This window comes from Mustela lutreola, chromosome 4 (genome assembly GCF_030435805.1).
Source record: "Mustela lutreola isolate mMusLut2 chromosome 4, mMusLut2.pri, whole genome shotgun sequence".
NCBI lineage: Eukaryota > Metazoa > Chordata > Mammalia > Carnivora > Mustelidae > Mustela > Mustela lutreola.
In genome coordinates, this window is record NC_081293.1 from 100,616,846 (window position 1) to 100,644,617 (window position 27,772).

Below are 27,772 nucleotides of genomic sequence, written 5' to 3' on the forward strand. Positions count from 1 at the left end.
GGCTTCAGTGCTTGGCTCATATGGTCTCAGTTTCCTTGGTCTTGCTGAATATCCTTCCTCTCCCTCCCACTTCCTCAGGGCTGAATTTGCCCTCTGGGATTGGCTCACCACAGTAAACCTCACCTTCACCTTCTACATTTTCTCAGCCTCTTTTGCTAGTTCTCAGGCATCCCTTCACTGCCCGCTTCTCTTTGTCCCTTCCAGTTGGTTCATTCACAGGAGCTAAATGGTCATGAAATTGGTGTCACTGAGTATAGTTACCACACACCATCGCTGGGATGGCTTGGTCCATAGCAGCTTGTAGAGGAGGCAAACCAAGTGGGGACAAAGTCACCCTTTGGTAATGGAACACTCAGTATTACTCAAGAGGCAATGTCTGTGCCAACACTTTCTCGAAATGCCGGCCAGGTCCATTCTTAGCTTTAGCAGATTGTGCCCTGGACTGAAAGGAGGCATAATATCCTGGATGCTTTGTTTCCTGAGCTTCTTTCAAAGCTGAAGCTAATAACACTTCCCTTGTGTGTGGGTGCTCTGCGTGTTCAATGAGAGAGTGGTAGAGCTGGTAAAGCCAGACAGAATCCCCTGCCATGGAGGAGCTTTCCTTCTAGGAGAAAAAGACAGTGGTAAAGACACTTGCCCTAGTGTCTAGGATGTAAGAAGTGCTCCTTACCTGTAACCTTTGTTCTAATTTGGATTCATGTTCTATTGCTTTGTAATAAATTACTGCAAAGTTAGCAGACTGAAATTATGTACATTTATTATAATTCCTGTAGATCATAAGTCTGGGCACAGCAGCCACTAGTAGGTCCTTTGCTCTGGTTCTCACAAAGCTGAAGTCAGGAGTTGGCCGGGCTGTGTCCTCATCTGTGGCTCGGGGTTCTCCTGCAAGTTCGTGCAGGTTGTTGGCAGAATTCTGCTCCTGTGGTTGGCAGGCGGAAGTCCCAGTTCCCTTGCTGGCCGGTTGGTGGTTGCACCCGGCTCCTGGAGACCACCCCCCATCTCCAGCACGTGGCCTCTTAACACACAGCAGCTACTTCTTAAAGCCAGCGGGAGAGTCTTAGATTACATACCACCTTGTGGTATGTGTGCATGCACGACACACACACACACAGACACACATACTGGTTACCCAAGACCATTGAGATTCTTGAGGAGGAGGGCACCAAGGAGTTGCTGGGGATAGTGCTGTGCATCACGTGGGCAGAGTGTGTTGCTTGAGTGGTACTGGGTCCTTGCTGGTCCAGCCCTGGCCTGGATCCCCTGCCCACCCCCCCTGTAGCCCCCGAACCAGGCATTTCATTTTCTCTCATGTTCTGTGCTTAACTGTTCTTTTCCACGTGCACCCACAGTGTCTGTGTGGCTAGGACTGGAGCCAGCACTCCTCCACCAGCACTGAGGGCTCGTGCCAGCCCAGGTCGTTGCCAGGCTGGATTTCTGCGTGGTGTCTGCTCAGGTGTCCCCTTCTCAGTGAGTCATCCCGGAACACCCTGTTGGAATTAGTCTTACCTGCCACCCCCTCTCCCTTGCTTTCAGCCTGCCAGCTGCTACTTTATTTTTCACCAAAGTAGAACTTGCTGCCATCTAACACAGTTCGTATTTTTCTTCTTGCTTGTTTGTCTTTCTCTCCTAGAAAGGAAGCTCCTCCGTGACAGGGACTTCTGTCTGGCTTCTCATTGCTCCACCCCTCAGGGTCCAGCACAGAAACACGTTTCTAGTAGCGCCTTGGTGGCTTTTTGATGGATGCATAGGTTGTAAGAACCAGCAGCATTTTTTAAATTGTTTAATTCAAGTATAATTCATATATAGTGTTATATTAGTTCCACGTGTGCAATATGGCAATTCAACAATTCTTCACATTATCAGTGCTCATCGTGATAAGTGTACTTGAAATCTCCATCACCCGTCCCCCTTCCCTTTGCCTGTCTCCCCTCTGATGACCACCAGTTTGTTCTCCATAGGTCAGAGTCTGTTTTTCGTTTGTCTCTTTTTTTCTTTGTTCAACCAGCAGCATTATTTAAGCAGACACTTCGGTGCTTTCCTATTTGTTGGTTGATTAAAGCAGGTTAAACAGATCACCTTCTGTCACCAACTTATGGGAGCATCTCGTGGCAGTCGTAACGAGTTCTACCTGGTACATACAATTCCATGTCTGTGGGCTGTGGGAGAACTGGGTGGGAAAACATCTGTGTCCTGTCGAGAATGTGTGTGTGCGAGGTTCTGGTTCTGCTGGTGGTGGTGGTTCAGCAGGAGTCACTCAGCTCAGTTGGTCCTTGAAATGATGGAGGATTTAGCAGCAGTCGGGGCTGGGGAGCTAAAAAGATAGACGCAAGCTCTGGGAGCCAGCTAAGGACAAACAGCACTGGAGTGCAGGCTTACTTTCACTTAACTCCTAACTCACCATCTTAACTAGTCTTCACTTATATTTCCTAGGGAGCTATTTTCTACACATTTTTCTTCATTTAACAAGTCAATTTGTACTGGACTTACCTACAAATTCAGTGTCTAGGATCCGGAATCAAATTCCAGCATCGTTCAAAGTGCCGTGTTGCTTCCCAGCAATTTTCTTTTAAGAGAAGAAAACTGATAGGAATGTAGATCACAGCTCTATGACCATGTAAAGCGACTTTTCCCCCACCCACGACCACTTGAACTCACGTCACTGGGGTGAAAGTTGCTCTGTAAATTCCAAAATGCGAACCAAGGGGCTTCAGCTTTCATGGTAGTCTCTCTTTTCCACAAAAATGATTGGGGGAATGGAACAGTAAAGGAAGCTAACTTGACTCTTTAGAGTCCACACTGAGTCCTGAGGCCCCCCGCCTCAGGCACCGGGGAGGGGACAGCCTCAGCAAGAGCAAGGACAGCCCTGTGAGTAGATTGGAGAAGGATGATGGCTGTAGAACTTACAGCGGTCATTTAAAGAGGTCCTGCCAGGGCGCCTGGGTGGCTCAGTGGGTTAAGCCTCTGCCTTCGGCTCGGGTTATGATCTCAGGGTCCTGGGATAGAGCCCCGCATTGGGCTCTCTGCTCAGCGGGGAGCCTGCTTCCTCCTCTCTCTCTCTGCCTGCCTCTCTGTCTACTTGTGATCTCTGTCTGTCAAATAAATAAAATCTTTTAAAAAAAATAAATAAAGGGGTCCTGCCTCCCCCCCCCCCATTTTACTGGGAAACTGCAAAAACTCCGTTATGGGAAACTGAGGCTCACAGAGGTTGAGTAACTTGTCAGAAGTCCCGCAGCCATCAGGTGGTGAGACCAGGACTAACCCTCTGTGCCGTCTGACTTCATAACTCATGGGACTTGCCAGTGCGGGATGCCCCTCTCCTGCCCCTCATCATGGCGGGGGTCGGGCTCTGAGTGGGACTTACAGAGCATGAATGCAGGACTGTGGTTGAGTTTCCTTCCAGCTGCAGAGTGGGTGGGTTTCCTGTGGGTCTTTGGTAACGCCTCACCAGAAGGTGGTCCAGCACATGGGGATGTGGAGGCAATATGGCACTTTGAAGGATGCCGGTTGCGTCTATCTCAGTACTTTTATGTCTGGGCATCCAGACTGACAGCAGTCGGTTCCGTCCTTGGCCCTGAAATCGGCCTGGATCTCATGCTGGTTCTGTTTGCCTTCCCAGCCTGACAGTGAGCAGCCTCTGCCTCTCTCTCCTGCAGATGCCGCCCGTACGAGGACTGCTGTGGCTCCAGGTGCTGCGTGCGGGCCCTCTCCATCCAGAGGCTCTGGTATTTTTGGTAGGTCTCAACTCTTCCTGGTCTCCAATGCTTTGCTCTCCCTCCCGCCTCCTGCCCCCCAGAGCTGTGGCCACACTCAGTATTACCACATCACCTTCCCCTGGGGTCTCGGTCGTGGGGACAGCCTCGGTCAAGAAAACAGGTATGTTCAGACCGGCTTCATGATGAGCACTTCTGCTCCCAGTTTGCAGGAAGCTCGTTCCCATTTTCACAGGCTGTGGCTGGGAAAGAGGAGCCCATCTGTTGGAGGGTGGGTGGGCGGGATGACAGTGTTGTCCCTTCAGCAGCTCCTGGTTTCTGAGATGGAGCTGAGGGTGATTGAAAGACTGAGAATAGCAAATCTCACTCTGAAGTCCCTGCTGCCTTAAAGCTGTTCCCATTCACGCTGTGTCAGCTGAAGCTAACTTTCGGGAGGGACAGCCTGCTGCCTGCCTTCCAGCTCTGCTGAGGGAAATCGGGAGCTGTGTGAAGTCTGAAGAATTCTACCCAGAGGGAATGAGAGTGTACTGCTGACAGAGCATCCCCGAAGGCCAGAGGTGTGGTTTCCAGTAATAGTGGGAGAACCCTTGCATTGCTGTCCTTGGGGTACGCCCGTCTGGGGGTATATCTGAAAATTTACTGGACACTCTAGATGAGATACTGCTTCAGATCCCAGGGACGGCAGGGCCTGGGTGGGAGAGGATTTGCGAGAAGCCAGTGGGGCATTTCCTGCAATCACCCTCCTCTGTTCCCTGCGGTGGGGCTACCCTCCAGGCAAACTCCCAAAGCTTCTAGATGACTTTTGGATCTGACATCACTGGCTTCCAGAGACTTTAAGGCTTCTACTGAGCATACTAAAGTAGCCATTTGACATTTTTTGAGGTTTTCTCGTTCCCTTCTGACAACTTTTACTGATTTTTGATTAGGGAAAACACCTGTGAGTGGGGATTCCACATGTCACGTTGTCTTTGATAGGAGGGGCTAGTCTCCTGTCACTGTCACCACCTCCTTAATGAGGCATCAGTCATTTGGGGGCTCAGCTCATCTGTCCTATCTGAGCCTACCCTGGCCTCCCTCAGGGCTGGCTTGGGCATTCCCTGTCTCGAAGTCACCACTTCTGGCAAGCTCTCCTGAATCAGGTGCCATGTTGTTACCTAAAACTCTATAAATGAAGGTAAATGTTTTTTGGCCTAAAATTTTCTAACTGCAAGCATTTTGGGGTGCACTTTAACGTGGAGTGGATCAGTACCACGGCAGGGACAGGAGGACCAGTGAGTGGGGGGTCTTCCAGAGCTTGGCCTGGCTTCACACATTACTGGCCCTCAGAGTTTTTCCTCCATGGGGCCTTGTGTAGTACTACAAGACCAGACTGCCTGGGACAAGAATCCTGAAATAGCCAGCTTGCCTAAAGCACCAAGTGTTCCTAAAAATGAAAAAAACTTGTCAAAGTTTAGGTATTATGTGATTTTTTTTTTTTTTAATTGAGAGTCCAGGGATGCCTGGGTGACTCAGTGGGTTAAGCCTCTGCCTTTCACTCAGTCATGATCTCAGGTTCCTGGGATTGAGTCCTGCAAAGGACTCCCTGCTCAGCGGAGAGCCTCCTTCTCTCTCTCCCTCTGCCTGCTGCTCTGCTTACTTGGACTCTCTCTCTCTCTGTCAAATAAATAAATAAAAGTCTTAAAACAAAACAGAGTCCAGGGGGCACCTGGGTGGCTCATTCAATTAAGCATCTGACTCTTGATTTTAGCTCAGGTCATGATCTCAGGGTCATGAGATAGAGCCCTGTGTTGGGCTCTGTGCTGGACATGGAGCCTGCTTAGGATCCTCTCTCTCCCTGCCTCACATCCCCCTGTCCCCGCCCCTGTGCTCACTCTCTTGAAAAAAAAAAAAAAAGAATTAAAATATCGAGAGTCCAGGAAAAATATGAAGTCCTGGAAACTAGAGCATATTCTGTTGGCTTTCCCAGGAAGCTTTACCTGAACCAGCAGTCAGGTGCCATCGAGCCCCTGGCCAGAGCCCCTTGTCAGAGTTGGGGCACATTAGTAAGACAGCATGCGGTAAGCTATTGGGATCCGGACAAAGAGACATCTTGTGAGTGTCATCAAACAAGGAGTGACAGATGACAGATGTGGCCAAGTTATTAGTGTTGAGATTCTCACCACATGTCCTAAAGTGGGGATATAGCCAGAAAAGACCTTGAGGTATAATTTTGAGGTGCCCCAGCTGAAGTCAGAGGATGCCTGGGTTCTTCCCGCTCAATGCATTTCTTCTCGGGGTAAACATTAAGGGTCTGGTATGCACCAGGGCCCCCTGGAGAGGCACTTAGTCAGGCTCCTAAAAGAGACATGTCTAAATAGGTAATTATATGTGGAGAGTTTTATTATTTTTTTAACAGATTTATTTTTATTTTTACTTTTTTTTTTTTTTTAAGGTTTTACTTATTTATTTGACAGAGAGAGATCACAGGACCCTGAGATCATGACCTGAGCCGAAGGCAGAGGCTTAACCCACTGAGCCACCCAGGTGCCCCAGATTTTTTATTTATTAGAGAGAGAAAGAGCATGGCAGCAGGGAGCAGAGGCAGAGGGAGAAGCAGACTTCCTGCTGAGCAGGGAGACTGATGCAGGGCTCCATCCCAGGACCTCAAGATCACGACCTGAGCCAAAGGCAGATGCTTAACCACCTGAGCCCTCCAGGCACCCATGGACGTGGGGAGTCTTAAACCAGTGTTTAAATCAGAGTGTCTGATGCCAGAAAAATGGGGAAAAGCTGACAAATCTTCTGACCAGGTCTCAGCAACGGTGTTCTGTGCAGAGGGACCAGCACACTGATGGGACAGAGACATAAGAAGAGCCGATGTGGTGAGAGAGTGGCAGAAACTCATGTGGGGCGCAGGTGTTTGGGGGAGAGGGACAGGATGGGAGTACAGAGCTGGACATGGAGGGAAGCAAGGGCTGCTCTCCAACCTGGGTCCCACCTTGTTTTTGAAGAAGTCTGTCTACTTACCATAGGACGAAGGTTTTAGAGGAAAATGCTTTCAAACCTCCATGCCAGTTCTGAAATCTCAAGTAATCTTTAACCAACACTGTTTGAATGAGATCATTCGGATTAGAACAACTAGACCGAGAGCACCCTTGCTTCAGCTGGGAAGCTCACTGGGAAGGAGGAAAACCAGACAGGGTTCTGCCCATGAGCCCTGCTGCTGGGGGGCTCCCACTCCTGCAGAGTTGTCCTGGGAGAGAACCAAGTGCTGGGGGAGGGCAGAAAGGGATTGGGAAAAACAAATGGGACTGAACAAACCAGTTTACTTTTGATAATAGAAAAGGCAGGAACTTCCTCTCTTAATCCATGGAAAGCTCCCCAAACCTGCTCAGCAATCAGTCCTGAGTACTTCAGAGAACGGCCCTTCTAACTGTACCACTCCTTTTCCCTAACTGAGGTCCTGCTTTCTCTCTTTCCTTGTTCCTATATGCCCATTTCCCTGTTCCTTATCAGTTTCTCTCTTAAAATGAGTTCTTTCAGACTAATATTTCAGGAGAAATGATGTTGATGATTGATACCGAAGCCGGCCATTGTTTCCTGCCATGTGACTTTGTTCTGTCCCTGCCTTGTACTTGCCAGCAGTCTGAAGTAGGAGGAGCACTACCTTTCTTATTCGGCTGAGAGAATAAGAATTCCGTTTGACAGTGTAAACCATGTTTCAGCTTATCTCAGGGAAGAGACCCATAGCTCAGGCGTCTTGTGTATTTTCCAATCCGGGGAGCCCGATCTGTTGGAAGTGAGTTGTAGTGTTACTTGAAAAGGCAAATCCTTACATATAATCGGCCTCTCTCTCTGCTTTCTATTTCTGCTCAGATACTTACAGTTGGACCTACTCGTGAATGTAAGATTATAACTGAGTCCACCCCAGGGAAATTAGCTTTAAGAGCTGAAACAGTTCCCTCTGTGATTCCAGCACCCCAGCGCTGAGATGCCAGGCCCCGGCACGGTGGGGGTTCTTGAGCTTCCTAGAAGCTCCCCAGGACGGGGGCCCGCAGCCATCCTCTGGGGCCTCTTGCTTACCCAGCTTCCTACTGGAGCACAGGAGCTGTTCTCTCCACACAGAACATGTCTTCCCTCCTCTCCAGCTTGCCGCTTGCTTTCCGTCCTTCAGAACTCAGCCCAAATGTTGAAGGGAAGCACGTTTTTCTGATTGCCTCACTCTAACACATACCCTTGTTTAAAACCTCTTGTTTCACTGACTTGTACACTTAAAAATGGGGACAGTGGTCCGTTTTACATTATGTGTATTTTACCATGTGCACACGCACACCCCCGCCCCATGTCTGCACCGGCACTTTTCTTTTTTAGCACTGACCAGAGCTATAAATCACTGAATTTGTAAGTGTGCTGTTTGCTCTTCCCTCCTCTACCAGAATTCTGGTTTAATGGGAGGGGAGGGACCTCACCTTACTCTCTCTAACGCACAAGAGCAGAGCAGCTGCTTAAAAATTGTTGAAGGTGTAATGAATTAGGAGACAGGTCAGAAAGCCACAATTTCAGCCCTTTCCTGAATCATTTCTTGTCTGGTGCCTCTGATCTCTCTTCCTACTCCACATTCCAAGGTTGTCCAGTAACTCCTGACTGACTGACTGATGGACTTGCTCTTAACATCGTATTAAGAATCTTAAATTCTTTATCGTCTGCTATTTTCTTCAATTTCATTTCTGTGTGGTCAGGTGCCTTTAACCATGATGTAGCTGGCTCTGCTGTGTGTTCATATTTCATAGGGTGATAAGCTGCCCACATAGTGTGGGTATATTGGGTGAGGTTCTGGAAGGTTCCCTGCGTCCCATAATACTGTCAGGTAAGAGAGAGGCAAGAGTTTCCCAGCTGTGTCTGTGCAGGACAGACAGCTTGGCTCTTCTCAGAATGACTTCCCCTATTTCTAGAAAGACAAGGTACAGTGCAAATAAATGTGAGGTGGGAAGAAGCTATTTATCCATTTGTCAGTTCTCAAATGCCAGCAATGTGACAGACCCTGAGAATTCTTAGATCTGAGTTGGACAAAGGTCCTGCCATTAAACCAGTCAGACTTTAAGGTCACAGTAAGATAATGTCAGCCAGACTTAAGAGATTTCTCATCTGCAGCTGTTTTATTGACTGCATTTTCTCTGGTCCTGTAGGTTTTCTGTAATTAAGGTGTGCTCTAGGAAGGCCACCATTTAAAATTTGACTATTCATGTAATAATAGAGAGAAAACTGCTAGGAAGGACAAATGTGCTTATCCTTGTTGCTTTCCCCATGAAGAAGGGAAAGTGGGGGACATGGACAGCGAGGAGAGCTGGATCAGCCGTGGCTTGCATTCAGACAAGATTTAGGAGCCATCTCCAGTTTTGACTGAAAGGACTGAGCTGGGGTCAGAGCCATGGACAGAAAGTGATCGATCAAGTCTTTGAGGGCAGCTAACCAGCTGTAGCATTTTGAGATGGAAAGCTCACTTAGCCTCTCCGTGTGAGCGAGCTCTGCTCAAGGGCATCCCAGGAGCCCTCCCAGGTGCCACCCACTAAAGAAGGTCCTGGTGGAAACGTCAGGGGAAGGCCGGCCTGAGGAGCCAGATGCTGGGCCCCAAGGATCCCTTCACTCTCGAGTCCCTGTTCCCGGCTCCCCGAGTCCTAGGGCCTGGAGCCTGGGCCAAGTCATGGTGGGCCGCGAGCAGCCCCTCCCTGCTGTGCTCTCCCTTAGGTTCCTGCTGATGATGGGCGTGCTCTTCTGCTGCGGAGCCGGCTTCTTCATCCGGAGACGCATGTACCCGCCGCCGCTGATCGAGGAGCCTGCGTTCAACGTGTCCTACACCCGGCAGCCCCCGAACCCTGCACCAGGTCAGCCCAGCCCTCTGTCCTCATCTCTCCTTTCTGTTCTGTTTGTGTCCCCTGCAAGCGTCCGGAAGGGTCCCTGCTACCACGTGGGCTGGAAGCAAAAATTCAGGCCCCGTGTATTCATTTCAGTTCTGCTGATCAGCCTCACTGTGTGTCTGCGCTGATGAAGCTGCGGTGTCTGTTGGATTGTACCTCTGTCACCTCGCGTTCTCACCCAAATCGTGGCGCACCTTTTATGTGTACATGTGTGGTTCCTATATGCACCCTGTTGGCTGTTTTCCCTTAAAAACTATTTCATGTCTCAGTTTCTGTGTACAAACAAGAGTGTCCTTGCCATTCCTTATGCACTGGGACTAGATACTGATTTTGCCACTAAGTGGTGATTTGCTTAGATATTCTGTCATTGCTGATCATTTGTTTCTCTTGCTTGGTTGTTTATTCATTCATTCAACAATAATTTATGCAATCTACTAGTATTTGGAATGCCTCAGAATAGTGCTACTACAGAAAATAGTGCTGCTGTACCAGTTCCATTTGGCCTCATTAGGCAGCGTTACCCAAAGTGATGCCATAGAGTCAAAAAAAATTAGTGGTCTCTTCATTTTTACAAAATTGCTTTAACTATCTAAAACCCTCAGGTACTGTGTTGGGTGAACTCAAGCTTCCCTGGGGACACACGCTGGTTCCCTATTTTTGACATGATGTGTCATGTTTCCCTCCCCTTTGAGGGAGCCTTCTGAGGAGGAGGGGGTAGAGGATGGGCTCGGCATTGCCCGTTAGACTTCCTGTCTTTTGGCCACTGTATGTGAGGCCAGGCGGCGGGCATCTCCGGTGCATACCGCGAGTGGACAGAACTCTAGGAGCAGTTCCTGCCGTGGTTTTTACGTCTAGAGATGCACTGTACATTGTGGGGCTTATAGTTGACAGCCCTGGTAACCTAAAATGTTGTGGGGAGGGTAGATCTTACCTTCAGTGTTCTTACCCTCATAATCATAAATTGAGAGGTAATGTGTAGATTTATGACTTATATTGCAGTGATGACTTCACAGTGTATGTTTATCTCCAGACTCACCAGGTTGTAGATGTTAACAGTGGTTTAGCTTTTTGTATATCAGGCATGATTTTAAAAAGTTGTCTAAAACCAAAAAGAACTAGGGGAATTTAGTATAAAAAGTTTTTTCTCTGTTGTTCTCACGATGCAAAGGGAGTGAGGATGGACATCTGTTGATTTGTTTTTTTACACCAGATACTCACCAGCTTTTTTTTTTTTTTAAAGAATTGTCTTTATTATTTTTTTAAATGTTACTAAAAGATCTGAATATGGATTTCCCGTAACAGTTCAGAAGTTGCTATACTTTAAATTTTCAGTCGGGGTAGCATGACTTTTCACGTGCAGGTGGATTTTTAATCTTTCCTATTTGGGGATATTTGAATAGCTTCAAATTTACTCTCTAGCATAGGGTGAGGTGCAAATTTTCAGATAAATTTGGGGAGGGTGCAAAATTAGATTTCATCTGGATTAACCTGAGTCAGTCCTTTGATTTTTGTTTTTTCTTTTCTAAGAAAGAAACAGTAGATCAGAGAAATGGGTCAAAGACTTAAAAATTTCCTCTGGTTTTTTTCCCCCCTGTTAGCACTATGTCAATTCATAGTACAGGGAAAAGCAGTCCATGTCCCACATGGCCACAGATGCAAGACGCCACATGTCCTTTGCCATGGTGCTGTCAGGTCTGTCATCCCTTTACGGTCAGGGTGAATGCTGAGAGCAGGAGGAGTTCCAGTGCTGGCCGCATAAGACCCCTTGAATGTCTGTGGTGTCTCGGTATTTCCAAATGAGGTCGCTGTGTGTCCCCCATGTACCATCTTTCCTCATTCTGCCTCTTTCCTGCATCTCAGTGCAACCCCGCTGGTCCACAGCCCCCTTATCAACCACACCCAATAAACAGGTATCAGACCCTCCCCGGTCTTATCTCAGACTCTTACCCCTGAGCAATGGCTGCTGAAAGTTTCACAGTCACTGGTGTCTTCCAGCTCTTTGTCTACCGCAGTGCCACTGGAAAGGTCTTTATAAAAAAATTAAAAAGCACACAGGTCATGTTATTCTTATGCTTTAAGGTTCTCCGCCAGCTCGCTTTGTTCCCCGCAAGTCCGCATTCCTTAGCCAAGGACTCAGAAACCTTTACAGCCTCATGCTTCCACCCATGGCCTTAATTCTGCTCAGTGGCCTGTGTGAACCACCTGCGTTCTCTGTCTGCCTGGAAAATGCCCCCTTGGTGAACTTGTCCCAGACTTCATTGCCCTTCTCTCCTGGGTGCTTTGCCAGGTGCTTTAATAGCACTGATTGGGGTGAGTTTTAATCCCTTTTGTCTACTTTGGCCCCCCCACCCGTAGTGAGGGCTGTGGAGGAGAACTTAAGGATGCAGGGAGAAGCCGTGTATGTGGGAGGCTGCTGCCACACGGGGAGATGGGAATGCCTGTTTAAGTGGGGGTGAGCAGGGAAGGAGTGAGGGCCCAGGAGGTGGGCAGAGAGGCTCCTGGGGTCTTCCTTCCCCTCCAGCCTTTAACACGCCCAGAGCTCTAAACACCTCTTGTCCGTCCCGGGACCATGACATCCACTGAGGACACTACTGAAGGCAGCGTAAATGTAGGAATCTGAGGCAGGAGAGTCCCCAGTAAAAAAATGTCCCTTTGTAGACGGCAAAGAAAGCCCAGAAACACCAGGGAGCGGCTCTTGGTGGGGATGAAGCAGAGCCTCTCCAGCATCTCAGGGAGTTTGGTTGAGCCCATTCCCCTGTGGTCAGAGGCATTCAGAGTAGTGGGAGCCACTCCATGCCCTCCAGGCCCCCTCCTGATGCATTTCCATGGGAGCTGCCGTGCCAGAGCCTCTCACACCTGCCCCCTCTGCCCGGCAGGGAGTCCTCGTCGTCTTTCTTCTGTTTGTTCACCTCATATGGGCCTGTAGCCCGATTCAGCCATCAGTCCCAAAATACACCGTAGTATCACATGAGGGCAGGCTGGCTTTGTGCCGCGGGCGTGCGCAGTTTCCATAATTTCACGACCAGATCAAGGTCTGTGCCATTTGCTCACAGTGCTGAGCTTGGAAGCAGTGTAAGTGCTTTGATTTGATTCTTTAGAACTAGTCATAAAAAAAATGGGGCCTGTTGGCTTTTTAGCGATTTCAGGTACATCCCATCTCACGCTGTCGGTGGGTTTCATCTCCTCCGAGGCAGTTTCTTGAGATCCTGTAATGCTCGGGGCACTGTGCCCCTGGGGGTGTGCGGTGGGAGAGGAAGGCCGTGCCGAGCTCAGCCGTCTAGCAAGAGAAACTCAGTGCACTAACATTAAACAGTAGGCTTCCAGGATAAATGTTACGCCTAGGAATAGACCGCTCCTTGCTCAGGAACGCAGCATGTTCATGAGACACAAGACAGGGTTCATGGATCTGCTGGGGGGATTCCTGTTCTCTTTTGCCTGGGGGAGGGGAAGTAGATTCTGGCGAGCTTTGCTTATTTGTGAGGAAGAAGAAGCAAATAGAGAACCCATACTTGTGCACAGGATGGGGGGAGAGTCGAGGCCCATGTCCTGGTATGCAGAGTGGCACATAGTGGCGTTCCAGCCGGGACCAGCATCCCAGCACAGCGTGGCTGAGTGAGGAAAAGCAGATCTACGCATTGCAGAGATCGCTCCTAACTGGGGCAAGGGGAAGGCTGTGACAGCATCGTGGTTTTAGGGGGCTCGTGGAGCAAGACCTGGGGAGAGAGGCTGACAAACCAGGTGTGCAGCTGAAGTTTGGAGGTGGGCTCCGACAGAAGCAGAGGCTGAAGCCCAAGGCTCATTTGGGCCTCAAGCTAGGTGGGGGGTGTTGATGTTTGGGGAACAAAAAGAGGCAGCTGGATGGGGTTTAGGAGGCCTGAGGTCTATGGATCACAGTGGGCCACTGTCTTTTTTGAGCCTAGGCACTTCAGCTGCAAAATGGAATCATATGTAGAAAAACAGTCCTTGTTTCAGTTTAGTCTTTAAATACGGAGGTAGCCAAAATGTCATTGGAGAAAGTCAGAGCTCCCTAAATGCTGTAGGCCCTCCCCCCACAAAATCTTTCCACATCATGCTGCTGGCAGCATGTGGGTATGCCCTCCTGGGTAGAGAGGAAGGATAGACTTCCTTCTTTCATTCAGAAAGTGCGAGCTAACTGGCAGCAGCCGCTGTGTTCACACAGGAGCAGAGGTAGGACCAAGGTGTCCTCACTGCTTCCCTTGAAGAACTTGTAGAAAGAGGGGGTTGGGGGGTGTGTCTGATAGTTTAATCACCCTTCACATCGGAGCCGAAACGCAAACAGAGCTGCTCAAGTTCTGGGGCAGGTGGGGTAAGGATAATTCTACTTCAGGCTGATGGTGCTTCAGGAATGTGGAGACAGAGACCAGACAGCCTGTTGCCGTCCCTAACCCCTGTAGCTCTGAGGGTTACATTATGTGTTTACTGAAGAAACTGGGTGAAGAGCCGCCCAGGGTGAGCAGCTGCTCTGGGCCCGGAAAGCCTGTGCTTCCCTGAGAGTTTCCTCCCTGCCGCTCCGCTGTGCTGCTCTGGAGCACCCCCTTCAGGAGGAAATTCTATCAGAACTTACGGTTTGGATGAAAGAAAGTAACTGGAAATATTTAAGTTATTTATTTAAAAGTCACAAATGCCAGTGTCCTAATACACTTCCATAGCTACCAGAATACTCCTTACCACTTCCTCCCTGAGGGCAGAAGGTGCCTGGTTGACCAGATAATTCAGGCGAGTGAGGAGGTCTGGTTTCAAGGGCTGTTTCATCTACTGAAGCCCAAGAATTATAGCCTCACATCAGGGAGTTCCTTCTTGCTAACCAGAAATATTTTTCCAGAAAGTTCCATGTGTCTGTCTGTCTGATTTTCTGCTTGTGTGTCTTCTCTTTCTGTCATTCTTATTCTGGTAATTCTTTCTAACTTTGATGCCACCCTTTCCTTTTCTAGGACAACTCAATTGCTATTTTGTATGATTTGCACTACTTAGTTCATATAAAATAGATGTATCTAGATGTCATACCATATAAAAGTGGGAGTTATAATTTTTTCCTTCCATTTGAAAATGCGAGGGTTTTTTCTTCACCTAAAAACATTTAATATCCTTAGCTACTAGAAATAGGTAACATTTCACACAGAGTGCAATTCAAAAGGAAAGGCATTTTTTTTAGCCTGCCCTGTTGGTAGGCAGTAACAATAGTTCCTTTAATTACAACAGTGTTCCCATCTATAATCTTTGATCATCGGGGACAGAAACTTCTAGCACATTTAAGTCTTCAGCTTATTATTCTCTGCTCTGCCAATGACAGAGAAAAGAGTTGTGAGTTTGATCCCCTTTCCTGCCCAGTGCACATTCTTAAAAACCACTCATACTTGAGGGAAGATGACACAAGTCTGAAATGTGTTCCTTATGTGGTTCCTAAGGGCAAAGCTGGTCAGACAGACTGTTCCCACCCACTTCATGTGCATCAAAGGTCCTTAGGTTACCTTTCAAGTCTGTTGCTTCATCTGTCCAGACTGCCTCCCAAGCCTGTCATCATGAACTTTTCTCCCTAAGTGTATTTGAAAGGGCTATTATTAGTCCTTTCAGAGTGGAAGTAAGGACAGATTTGGGCTCCTTGTTGCAGAGAGGTCCCCAAATGCTGTCTCGTACACACACAGTCTCCTTCTGTCACTTGTCAGTGTGTTTTAAGCACACGCACTGTGCGTTAAGTGCTTGCTTAACCTCAGTGCATACAGTGGAGATTAAACAGATGGTCCCTGGCTCTGGGCTCTTCAGAAAGGACAGCGAAGCAGAGTGACAGCAGTAGTAACCCCTGACCGCTGATCTAACAGAAAAATGTAGAGGCTGTAGATCCTGAAGTTAAAAATTAAAAAATTTGAAATTTTTTTCTCTTATCCTATATATTTGGGTTGCATGTGGAACTTCAGCAAAAACACAACATGCATTTTCTACTTGATCTGCCTTTTACTTTTTCAGTGTCCTCTAATACATTTCATCTTTTTTAGAAGACTTTTAATGTCTTGGGGAGATAATTTAAAATGTTTTCTGTCTGCTGTTTGTTGTGTATTAATATTTAACACTTATGAAATACAAATCAATATCACGATGTACACCTGTGGCTAAAATTAACTCAGGAAACAACAGATGTTGGCAAGGATGTGGAGGAAGGGGAATTCTCCTACACTGTTGGTGGGAGTGCAAACTCATGTAGCCATTCTGGAAAACAGAATGGAGGTTCTAAAAAGTTATAAGTAGAGCTACCCTATAACCCAACAATTCCACTACTAGGTATTTACCCAAAGGATACAGAAATACTGATATGAAAGGGCACATGCACCCCAATGTTTATAGCAGCATTATCAACAATAGGCAAACTATGGAGAGAGGCCAGATGTCCATCAGCTGATGAATGGATGAAAAAGATGTGGTATAAATAGACAGCGGAATATTACTGAACCGTCAAAGGAATACCGTCTTGCCATTTGCAACATGAATGAAGTTAGAGTGTATTACGGTAAGTGAAAGAAGTCACAGAAAGACAAATACCATATGATTTCACTCAGTTGTAAAATTTAAGAAACAAAATAGATGTATATATGCAAAGGGGGAAAAAAAGAGAGAGGGAGAAGCAAACCATAAAAGACTTGCGCTGACTGGAGGGAGGGGGTGGGGGTTGGGCTACATGGTGATAGGTACTTAGGAAGGTGTTTGTTGTAATGGGACTGAGAGTTATACGTAAGTGATGAATCACTGAATTCTACTCCTGAAACCAATGTTACACTACATGTTAACTAACTAGAATTTAAATCAAAATTTGAAGGAAAAGATACTTTAACCCTTACGTTTCTGTGAAGGAAAACTGTCTAGTAGAAAACTAGGTTGGCTGCTCCTTTGAGACCCATGAAGGTAATTATTGTTACTGAAAACAAGGCGAGCTTAGCAGTGGGCATGTAACCAACCAGGAATATTTTATTAGTTCCTTTTGGTTTATCATAGGCACATGACAGAAAAATATAGAAAGTGACAAGTCACAGTATCCTACTGGTCATCAGGTTCAAGCCCACCTTCCCACCCATGTATTCTGCTCCATACCCCCAAATTGGCCTCCTCTCTGTCACCAGAGCTTCAGTGAAAGAAAGCCAGCTCTGACATTATCTTTGTCATCTTTGGGCACCTCTGCCCAAGGCATTTTTCTTCATGAGGCTTCTACAAACTGTAGAAGCACGTGATGGGCTGGAAAGAGGAAAGAACATGTTTGTCCACAGCTTCAGTTAAAGACTGGTAGAGGGCTGGAAGGAAGTCCGTAATGCTAATTTTCCACAAAAGAAACTCCAGTATCCAGTTTGACAGTGTATTACGCATCTTTATAGTATCTGCTCTTGTAATTAAAAGTAACATTTTGGGGCACCTGGGTGGCTCAATCAATCAAGCGTCCGACTCTTGATTTTGGCTCAGGTCATGATCTTGGGGTTGTGAGGTCATGCCCCATGTTGGGCTCTGCTCTGGGTGTGGAGCCTGCTTAAGATTCTCTCTCTCCGGGGATGCCTGGGTGCCTCAGTTGGTTAAGCAGCTGCCTTCAGCTCAGGTCATGATCCTGGCGTCCTGGGATCGAGTCCCACATCGGGCTCCTTGCTTGGCAGGGAGCCTGCTTTTCCCTCTGTCTCTGCCTGCCATTCTGTCTGCCTGTGCTTGCTCTCTCTCCCTCTCTCTTTGACAAATAAATAAATAAAATCTTTAAAAAAAAAAAAAAGAGATTCTCTCTCTCCATCTCCCTTTGCCTCCCCCCCTAAAAAAAGTAACATGTCTGCATTCTAAATCAGCATCAAAAATAGTAATAAACATTTTTTAAGGCAAGAAAGCAGACTAGGTGAGAAACATTGAGGAAACATAAAAGCAAAATAAGACAGTCGAAGACTACCTACAATATATATTACAGTGACTCTAAATGTGTTAAAATCTCATCAAGTTGTGTTAAAAATCCAATGATATACTGCTTTAGAGAGAGACTGCTGAAGGATGTAACAGAAAAGTAATAGGAGTGCATGAGTTCAGCAGAGAATGATCCAAGGTGATCTGATAGCTACTGGGAGAAGGTGCAGTGAGAATCACAGGTGGAGCTGGCTGTCGCCATCTCAGTAGGAGGCAGTGGTAGTCTGGGCCAGGGTGACAGCAGGGAGGTCGGTGGCAATGGGGCAGGTGTGTGGTCCATCTGGGCTCTGAGTTGGCAGGACTTGTAGAAGAGTTCCAGTGAACAGAGGGACCTAACCTCTTTACACTCAGGTTTCTCTTCTAAGAGAGGAGGGAGGTAATGTTATGAAGATGACACTTGTAAAGTGTCTGGTTCTTGCACCTCGAAATTTGAGCTGGAAACCATTAAGTGCATCCCTGGGAGCTTGTTAGAAGTGCAGACCCTCTTGCTGCACCCCAGAGATGCTCTGTGGACAGCTGCATTTTAACAAGACCCCAGGTGATCTGGAACAGCACGCACACAGAGGAAACTAGATGTTTGATAAGAAGCAAAACAATGGGGAGTGGGCATTAGTAGTAATAACTAAATCTCCTATAAGCTAAACAGTAAAGCCTGTGAACCTTTGAGGGCCTCAGAACTGGAGTAGAATTCAGACCTTAATCTCTGTTGGGATGTGATCACTGCCACTCTTTCTGCCTTGTGCTCTAGGTTTGCTTCTTGGAATACCAGTGTATTCTCAGAACAATTCGTTTGGCTTCTGTTGTAAAAAAAAATCCATCAGTAGTGAGTAAAACTTGTCCTCACTCAACTTCTGATTTATTCAGCCAGGAAAGAAAAAGTGAAAACTTTTGGTGGAAGGGTTTTGTTTCCTACTTACTTGGCTCTACCTGGCTCACAAAACTTGTGGCTGCCTTTTCTTGGGGGACATTGGGGCCCCAGTGTTCACATGTGTCTCAGCTATATTTCATCTCTATAAACCCTGGCAGGTCTGCATGAAAGTATTAGGTTCCTACTACAGATGTTCTTTTTAACTCTCCCTCCACAGTCCTCCCAAAGAAGCAGTAGAAAAAGGCCCTTCTTTTTGTGATGGATAATAAATGCAGGCAGAAATATACAAAGTCATTTCTGCCCTGGTTCTCTTTTTTTCAGCTTATTAGTATTACCAGCCTTTTATTTACCCTTCAATAAATAACCCATGATTTCCTAAATATATACACATATTAAAAAAAAAAGTCTTTTTAATGCTGGTAAAAATAATTATCTATTGTGAAGATATGACTTGAATCTTGTATTAAGTAAATTCAAGTGTATAAAATGAAAACTTAGAAATGAGAGGAAAGAATGCTGTGAACTGTAGGAGTGCCTGTGCACTACTCTGAATCTGACCGAAGTATAAAAATTACTGGCACATTTAAAAGAATTTATCAAGTTGTGCACTACCAAGAAAATCTAAATCTAAATCAGTCTAAAAAGGCAAAAGTCAGATACCTCAGGGTCTGGGCTAGGGTGATCTCAGCTTCATTTCTAACTTCATGCCTCTCTAGCAGATCTTGGGAATGTGACTCCATTTTCCTAAGCTCCAAGCTCCTGAGCTATGAGGCTGAGGTCCTAAGAGACTTTCTTAGGGTCATTGCATATGAGATGATGGTCCATACACAGTGTGGAGCCCCAGGCCCGAGGCAACACTCCATAAGTGGCAGTAATTGCTACTAGTAGTGGTTCTGAACTTGCAGTTTCAAGGAATCTGTAAATGAGCAAATAAATAATCTGCTCCCACTTGGAAATAAAAGAATCCTCCCTAAATCATCTGTTGATCCAGTGAAGGATAGGAGTGAGGGAGGATCCTAAGGGTCTGGGACTTACCCCACCTCGCCCCGAGCCTGCCCACCCAGTCTTCCCAGCTGAGCAAATGGCAGCTCTGTTCTTCCAGCTGCTCTGGCCTAAAGCAGTCTTGACATTTTCTCCCACCCTCACCCCTACTACTGCCCACCTCTGATACACCTTCTCACCGGAGCCTCCTAACTAGTCGTCTTGCTTCCCGCTTCCCACTTCCCTGGCTTTGGTCTGTTTCCAACAAAGCAGACCCTAGAGCAAGGCCGGCACTCCCTAAGTGGAAGGCCACATACCCTGCTCACAGTCAGAAGTCCTTACATTGGCCAGCAAGGCCCCTGCCTGCCTCGTACATCTCCCCTTCCTGCTGCTCTCCTGCTCCCACTCACCGCTCCTGCTGCGGTCCTCCCGGCTCATTCCACTCCCACTGCACACGGGCCTCCTGCTTTCCTCAGACCTTCCAGGCTGCTTTGTTGGTGTTCTTTGCACTGTCATTCCTTTTGCCTGAAAGGCTCGTTCTCCATCTAAACCCTCCCTGCCATATACACATGGTGCGCTTCTCCATTACCTTGCCCCATACACTCATGGTGGATTTCTTCATTTCTTTTTTTTTTTTTAAAGACTTTATTTATTTATTTGAGAGACAGAGATAGCGACAGAGAGCACAAGCAAGGAGGAGGGGGAGGAGCAGGCTCCCCGCTGAGCAGGGAGCCAGATGCAGGGCTTGATCCAGGATCACAACCCCAGCTGAAGGCAGAGGCTTAACCGACTGAGCCACCCAGGTGCCCTGATTTCTTTTTTTTTTTTTTTTTTTTTTTTTTAAAGATTTTATTTATTTATTTGACAGAAATCACAAGTAGTCGGAGAGGCAGGCAGAGAGAGAGAGACGGAAGCAGGCTCCCTGCTGAGCAGAGAGCCCGATGCGGGACTCGATCCCAGGACCCTGAGATCATGACCTGAGCCGAAGGCAGCGGCTTAACCCACTGAGCCACCCAGGCGCCCTTTTTTTTTTTTTTTAAGAAAGGAGTCTTTTTTTTTTTTTTAATTTATTTATTTGTCAGAGAGAGAGCAAGAGCAAGCACACGCAGACAAAGTGGCAGGCAGAGACAGAGAGCGAAGCAGGCTCCCTACTGAGCAAGGAGCCCGATGTGGGACTTGATCCCAGGATGCTGGGATCATGACCTGAGCCGAAGACAGCCGCTTAACCAACTGAGCCACCCAGGCGTCCCTTTTTTTTTTTTTTTTTTTTTTTTAATTTATTTATTTGCAGGTGCCCTGATTTCTTCATTTCTTTTATGTCTTTCACCTTCTCGTGAGACCCTCCGTGTGTACACAGTGGAAAATTGCATTCCCTTTCCTCCTCCCTCGTTTGCTTTTTTCTAACACCCCTGCTTATTTTCATTTTTAACACTTAAATATCAATTAATGTGCTATATTTGTTCTTTATCTTGCTTATTGTCCTCTTAGCTGTAAGCATCATAAAGACTGAGATTTCGTTTTTGCCATTGCTGTGTGTTAAGTGCCAGGAATGGTGTGGCAAGTAGCAGGGATTTAGTATTTGTTGAAGACACAAGTGAATGTGGGAATCAGCATGAATGTTAATATAAAAAATGTAAGAAATTGACTTCTAGAGGTGTTCTCATAGCTTTATTCTTTCTTGAAAGTTTAAAATATGAAAGCAAATGACCTCTCCTTAAAAGAGGTTCCAAAACTAATAAACTCACAGAAAGCATAAGAAGCAAATAATAAAAATATAAATTAATTACATAAAGCAGAAGAATAGATTTGCAAATTTAGATGTTAGTACAAAAGCAATAAAAGTAAATGTCATTGCAAGTCCTACCCTTGATGTATCTAGTCAGTAAAAAAGGGAAAAATAAAATCAAAGGTACAGAGAAGATTAAACATTATAAGGAAGTATTCATGAAATGGAAAGCTGGGCAAAAGATAGAAAAGTATACATTATCAAAGATGCATCAGAACATTGAAAATTTCAGTGGACCAAGCAAGAGTTTGAAGAACTTTTCAAAGAATTAACTTCTAGAATGGCTCTAAATTCATATGGTATCTTCAGAACTTTTAAGAACCAGTGCATTTTAACAGTGTATGAATTACTACTAGGTATAAAAAATTATGGGAAAAAATATAGAAATCTACATAATTTATTTTATGAAGCTGGTATAACTTGAAAACAACAGAATTACCTTATACTGAATTGTGTTTAATGAGCATAAATATGAAAGTCCTAGAACACTGAATTACACAGTCTGTCAAAGAAGTAAACCACCATAACCAAGCATTGATCTTCTGTAAGAGAGCAAGGATAGTCCAATGTTAGGCAAGCTATTAACATTCTAAGTTAGATCAAAAAGCAATGATTGGCAGAGAATTCTTGGAAAAAGTAGGATAGGAAACACCAGGAATTTCTCTCCTCACCTAGGCAAAAATTGCACTGACAGAAACTGTCCTGATGTAACTCACAAGAAGACCCTTGAACAATACATGTTTGAACTGTGCAGGGTTGTTTTGTTTTTGTTTTTGTTTTCAATTAATATAGTACAGTTCTGTAAATGTATTTTCTCTTTCTTACAGTATTCTTTTTTTTTTTTTTAAGATTTTATTTATTCATTTGACAGAGATCACAAGTAGGCAGAGAGGCAGACAGAGAGAGAGAGGAGGGAGCAGGCTCCCTGCAGAGCAGAGAGCCCGATGTGGGACTCGATCCCAGGACCCTGAGATCATGACCCGAGCTGAAGGCAGCGGCTTAACCCACTGAGCCACCCAGGTGCCCCACCTTACAGTATTCTTAATAACATTTTCTGTAGCTTAGTTTATTGTAAGAATACCATATGTAATACATATATCATACAAAACATGTATTTATTAGCTATGTTATCAGTAAGGTTTCCAGTTGGCAGTTGGCTATTATTACTAGTTAAGTTGCGAGAATCAAAAGTTATATGTGGATTTTAACTGTATAGGTGGCAAGTGCGCCTCACTGTAGTGTGGTTCAAGGGTCAATTTTTTTTAAAGATTTTATTTATTTATTTGACAGACAGAGATCACAAGTAGGCAAAGAGAGAGGAGGAAGCAGGCTCCCCGCTGAGCAGAGAGCCCGATGCGAGGCTTGATCCCAGGACCCTGGGATCACAACCTGAGCCGAAGGCGGAGGCTTTAACCCACTGAGCCAGCCAGGCGCCCCTCAAGGGTCAATTTTTAAGTCTATTGAAAGCTTATAACTTTCAGGGAATACTTGGAGAGCAAATAGCAGTTAATTTGGTCAATTTCAGCTCTTAGCACACGAGCAGCTACCCATCCTCAACAGAGGCCACTTGATAGGCAGCTGAGCACATATTCCTTGAGGAGCTTGTGCATAGCATGCAGAATAGGGTGGGCAAAAAGGACCCTGCCCTCCAAATACGGAGGCTCTGCACTCTGATAGCTATTTGTTACTACTGGTTAAAGAGGCAGCCAGCCACTGCTGCTTCGATTGCAAGCCCTTTCTCCTCCGGCAGAAGTGACCTCTGGGGAATTTAAATGGCCAGTGCCCTTCTTCCTGTCCCTTCATTTTCCACTTTTTCTCCTTTTAGAGCCAGACATTAAAGAATAGGATGTTCAAAAAACAAGTGCATATACAAAAAATTAGAACATGATTGCACATCCCAGGGAAAAGACTATAAGTTTATATCTCAGGCTGATTATCAGCACAGAGACAACCTACAACAATTAATTTTTTTTAAAAAAGTAGCAAAAAACAGCAAACTCTAGGGAAAGAGGAGAATGTGACTTCTAGAGTTATCACATTATTAGATTCAAATGTCCAGAGTTCAACAACAAAAAAAAATCACAAGTCATATAAAGAAGTAAGAAAATATGGCCCATTCAGAGAAAAAATTAAATCAACAGACTGTTCATGAAAAAGACATAATGCCACATCTGCTAGACAGATACAGAACTACAGGAATATGTAGAGAATATTTTTAAAAATGGTGTATTAACAAATGGAAATATCATTAAAGAGATAATCTAAAAAGATTCCAAAAGAAATCCTGGAACTAAAAAGTACAATAAGTGAAATGAAAAATTCACCACATGGATTCAAAGGCAGAGCTGAAGAAGCAGAAGAAAGAATCAGCAAACTAAAGACAAGATAAGAGAACTGATCAAGTCTGAGGAACACAAAAAAGACTGAAGGAAAGTGAACAGAGCCTAAGGGGCAGCATCAAGCAGACCAACATTTGCATCGTGGAAGTGTCAGAAGGAGAAGAGGGAGAAAAGGGACACAGAGAATATTTGAGGAAATAATGGTTGAAAACATACAAAATTTGATGAAAGACATGAATATAAACATCCAAAAAGCTCAATTCCAACCAAGAGGAACTCCAAGAGCCACATTTTAGTTGATCTTTAAAAGCAAGAGACCAAGAGATTATCTTAAAAACAGCAGGGATCCTCAGTAAGAACACAAGCAGATTTCTCTTCAGAAACTATTGGAGGCCAGAAAGACAGTGGGCTGGTATATTCAAAGTGCTAAAATGAAAAAATCTGTCAACCAAGAATACTATATCTATGCAAAATTTGCCTTCGGAAGTGAGGAAGAAACTGAGACATTCCCAGATAAACAAATGCTGAAGAACTTTGCAACCAGTAGACTTGACACGCCAGAAATGCTCAAGGGAATCTGGCAAGATGAGATGAAAAGACACTAGACAGTAACTTGAAGTCATATGGAGAAACAAACATCTCAGTAAGGGAGATGCCTTGGCAATATAAAAAGTATTATTATAGGGACACCCAGGCGGCTCAGTTGGTTAAGCATCCAACTTCAGCTTAGATCATGATTCAGGGTCCTGAGGTTGAGCTCCATGTTGGGCTCTGTGCTCAGTGGGGAGTCTGCTTGAGGATTCTCTTTCCCCTTTGCCCTGTGCCCCTCCTCCTGCTTACACACGGGTACTCTTTCTTTCTCTTTCTTAGATAAATAAATCTTTTGAAGAAAGTGTTATTGTAGGGACACCTGGGTGGTTCAGTTGGTTAAGTGTCCCTTTGGCTCAGGTGTCATAATCTCAGGGTCCTGGGATTGAGTCCTGCATCAGGCTTCCTGTTCAATGAGGAGCCTGCTTCTCCCTCTTCATCTGCCTGCTGCTCCTCCAGCTTGTGTGCTCTCTGTCAAAGAAATAAAATATTTAAAAAAAGAAAAAAAAAACCCAACAAAGTAAAGCCCTGAACCTGGTGATTTCATTTCTCTTACTTTCCCCAAAATTGGAGAGGAAGTGACTCTTCATAAGTCATTCTATGAGGCCAACATCAATAACCCTGACAGCAAAGTCAGGCAATGACACTACAAGACAATTATAGGGGTCCATTGCCCTCAGTGAACATTGATGAAAAAACCCTCAACAAAATATTAGCAAACAGAATTCACGAGTATTTTTAAAGGATTATACACAATGACTAAATGGTATTTATTCCTGGATTGCAAAGATTTTTCAACAAATATAAATCAGTCAGGGTAATAAACCACATCAAAGAATGAAGAAGAGAAACCACATGAGCATCTCAGTTGATATAGAAAAAGCATTTGATGAAATTCAGCACCCTTTTATGATAACACTCACTCTCTCTCTCTCTCTCTCTCTCTCAACGAACTAGGAATAGGGGGTAACTAACTACCTCATCAAAATAATAGAAAAACTACCTCATCAAAATAATGAAACCAAGAGCTGGTTCTTTGAAAATATAAAATTGGTAAACCCTTAGCCAGATTCATCAAGAAAAAAAGAGAAAGGACCCAAATAAATAAAATCAGAAACAAAAGAGAAATAAAACCTGACATTACAGAAAAACAAAAGATTATAAGGGAATACTACAAAAATCATATGCCAACAAATTGGACAATCTGGAAGAAATGAATAAATTCCTAGAAACATATCATCTTTCAAAACTAAATCACAAAGAAATAGAAAATCTGAACAGACCAATTACTAGTAATGAATTTGAGTTGGTAATCAAAAAACTCCCAACAGACAAAAGTTCAGGACCAGATGAACTCACAGGTGAATTCTACCAAACATTTAAAGAAGAGTTAATATCTATTGTTCAACTATTCCAAAAAGTAGGAAACGTCAGAAAGCTTCCAAATACATTCTATGGTCCAGCATTACCCTGATGCCAAAATCAGACAAAGATGAAAGAAAGTGAGGTAGAGGCGGGAGGGGAGGGAGAGGAAAGGAGAGGAGAGGAAAAAGAAGGAAGGAAGGAAGGAAACTACAGATGATAAGATCTTATATGTAGAAAATTCTAAAGATTTGACCAAAAAAACACACCACATTTTAGATATAATAAATTAATTCAGCAATGTATCAGGAAACAAGTCAACACAAAAACCAGTTAAATTTCTATGCATGAGTGATGAACAGTCTGACAAGTTTAAAAAACAATTCCATTTACCCTAGCAGTACAATATAAAATAGTGATTTAATCAAGGAGGTGAAAGACTTGTATGATGGAAACTATAAACATTGCTGTAAGAGATTTTAAAAGATGTAAATAGGGGTGCCTGGGTGGCTCAGTGGGTTAAGACATTGCCTTCGGCTCTGGTCATGATGTCAGGGTCCTGGGATGGAGCCCTGCATCAGGTTGTTGCTCAGCAGGGAGCCTGCTTCCCCCTCTATGCCTACCTCTCTGCCTACTTGTGATCTCTCTCTCTCTCTCTCTGTCAAATAAATAAATAAAATATTAAAATAAAAGAAATTTTAAAAGATGTAAATAAATGGAAATTGATCTCATATTCATGGATTGGAAGACTTAATACTGTTAAAATGTCAATGTCAATACTACCCAAAGCATTCTACAGAGTCTACACAAACCCTATCAAGATCCCAATGGTGTTTTTTACAGAAATAGAAAAACCCATCCTGAAATTCATATGGAATCTCCAAGCACACTGATTAGCCAACCAACTTGAGAAAGTAGATAAAAATCGGAGGATTCACACTTCCTGATTTCAGAACTTACTAAATAGCTACCTTAATCAAAACAGTGTGGTATTGCCATAAAGACAGATAAGCAAACCAATGGAATAGAATAGAGAGCCCCATTATAAACCCATGCATATCTGATCAAATTACTTTTAGCTGGAGTGCCAAGGCCATTCAGTGGGCAAAGGACAGTCTGGTCAACAAATTATGCTGGGGAAACTGGAAATCCCTATGCGAAAGAATGATACTGGGCCCTTACCTAACACTGTATATGAAAACTAACTTAAAATGGATTAAGGACTTGGGATTGCTGGCTGGCTCAGTTGGTAGAACGTGTGACTCTTGTTCTCAGGGTTGTAAGTTCAAGCACCACATTGGATGTAGAGATTACTTGAAAATAAAATTGTTAAGGGACGCCTGGGTGGCTCAGTCAGACATCTAACTCTTGATCTCAGCTCAGGTCTTGATCTCAGGGTCATGAGTTCAAGCCCTATGTTGGGCTCCATGCAAGCTGTGGAGCCTACTTTAAAAAAAAAAGAAAAGAAAAGAAAATCTTAAAAAAATAAATGGGTCAAGGACCTAAATGTAAGACGTAAAACAAGAAAACTCTTAGAAGAAAACAAGGATGGGGCACCTGGGTGGCTCAGATGGTAGGGCGTATGCCTTCAGCTCAGCTCGTGTTTTCTGGGTCTGGGATGGAGCTCCACATCAGGCTCCCAGTTGGCTCAGCGGTGAGCTTGCTTCTCCCTCTCCCTCTGCCTCTCTTCCTCCTTGTGTGCTTTCTCTGTCTCTCTCAAATGAATAAATAAAATCTTCTAAAAAAAAAAAAAAAGAAGAAGAAGAAGAAGAAGAAGAAAACAAGGACAGAAGTATCACAGCAGTGGATTTGGTAATAATTTCTTGGATATGACACCAAAGGCCTGAATAATAAAAGAAAAAAAATAGGCAAGTTTGGCTTCATAAAGACTTAAATATTTTATGTATCAAAAGGCACGATCTATTGAGTAAAAAGGCTATACCTAAATAGAAAATATTTGCAAATCATATTTGATAAGCAATATTTCAAACATATGGAGAACTAAAACAAAACAAAAACAAAACATTCAAAAATAGGCAATGGATTTGAATAGACATTTCTCCAAAGAAGATACATGAATGGCCAACAAGTACATGAATACCTGCTCAACATCACTAACCATTAGGGAAATGCAAATCAAGATTACAAGATAACCACCTTATACCCGCTAAGATAGGCACTGTCAAAAAGCAGAAAACAACTGTTGGCAAGAATGTGGAGAAATTGGAACCCTTCTGCACTGGTGGGAATGTGAAATAGTGCAGCCACTATGGAAACAGTGTGTCAATTCCTTAAAAACTAAAAATATA

At 44.7% G+C, this 27,772-nt stretch overlaps 1 protein-coding gene across 2 annotated transcripts in view; it reads left to right on the plus strand.

Moving 5' to 3' along the window:
* VOPP1 (VOPP1 WW domain binding protein) overlaps window positions 1-27,772 on the plus strand; it is a 109,796-nt gene that overhangs the window by 71,675 nt on the left and 10,349 nt on the right. For both annotated transcript variants that reach the window (XM_059170600.1, XM_059170601.1), the window contains 2 exons: window positions 3,654-3,731; window positions 9,435-9,571. In XM_059170600.1, coding sequence (XP_059026583.1) covers window positions 3,654-3,731; window positions 9,435-9,571 — 215 coding nt within the window. The remainder of the gene's footprint in view (window positions 1-3,653; window positions 3,732-9,434; window positions 9,572-27,772) is intronic.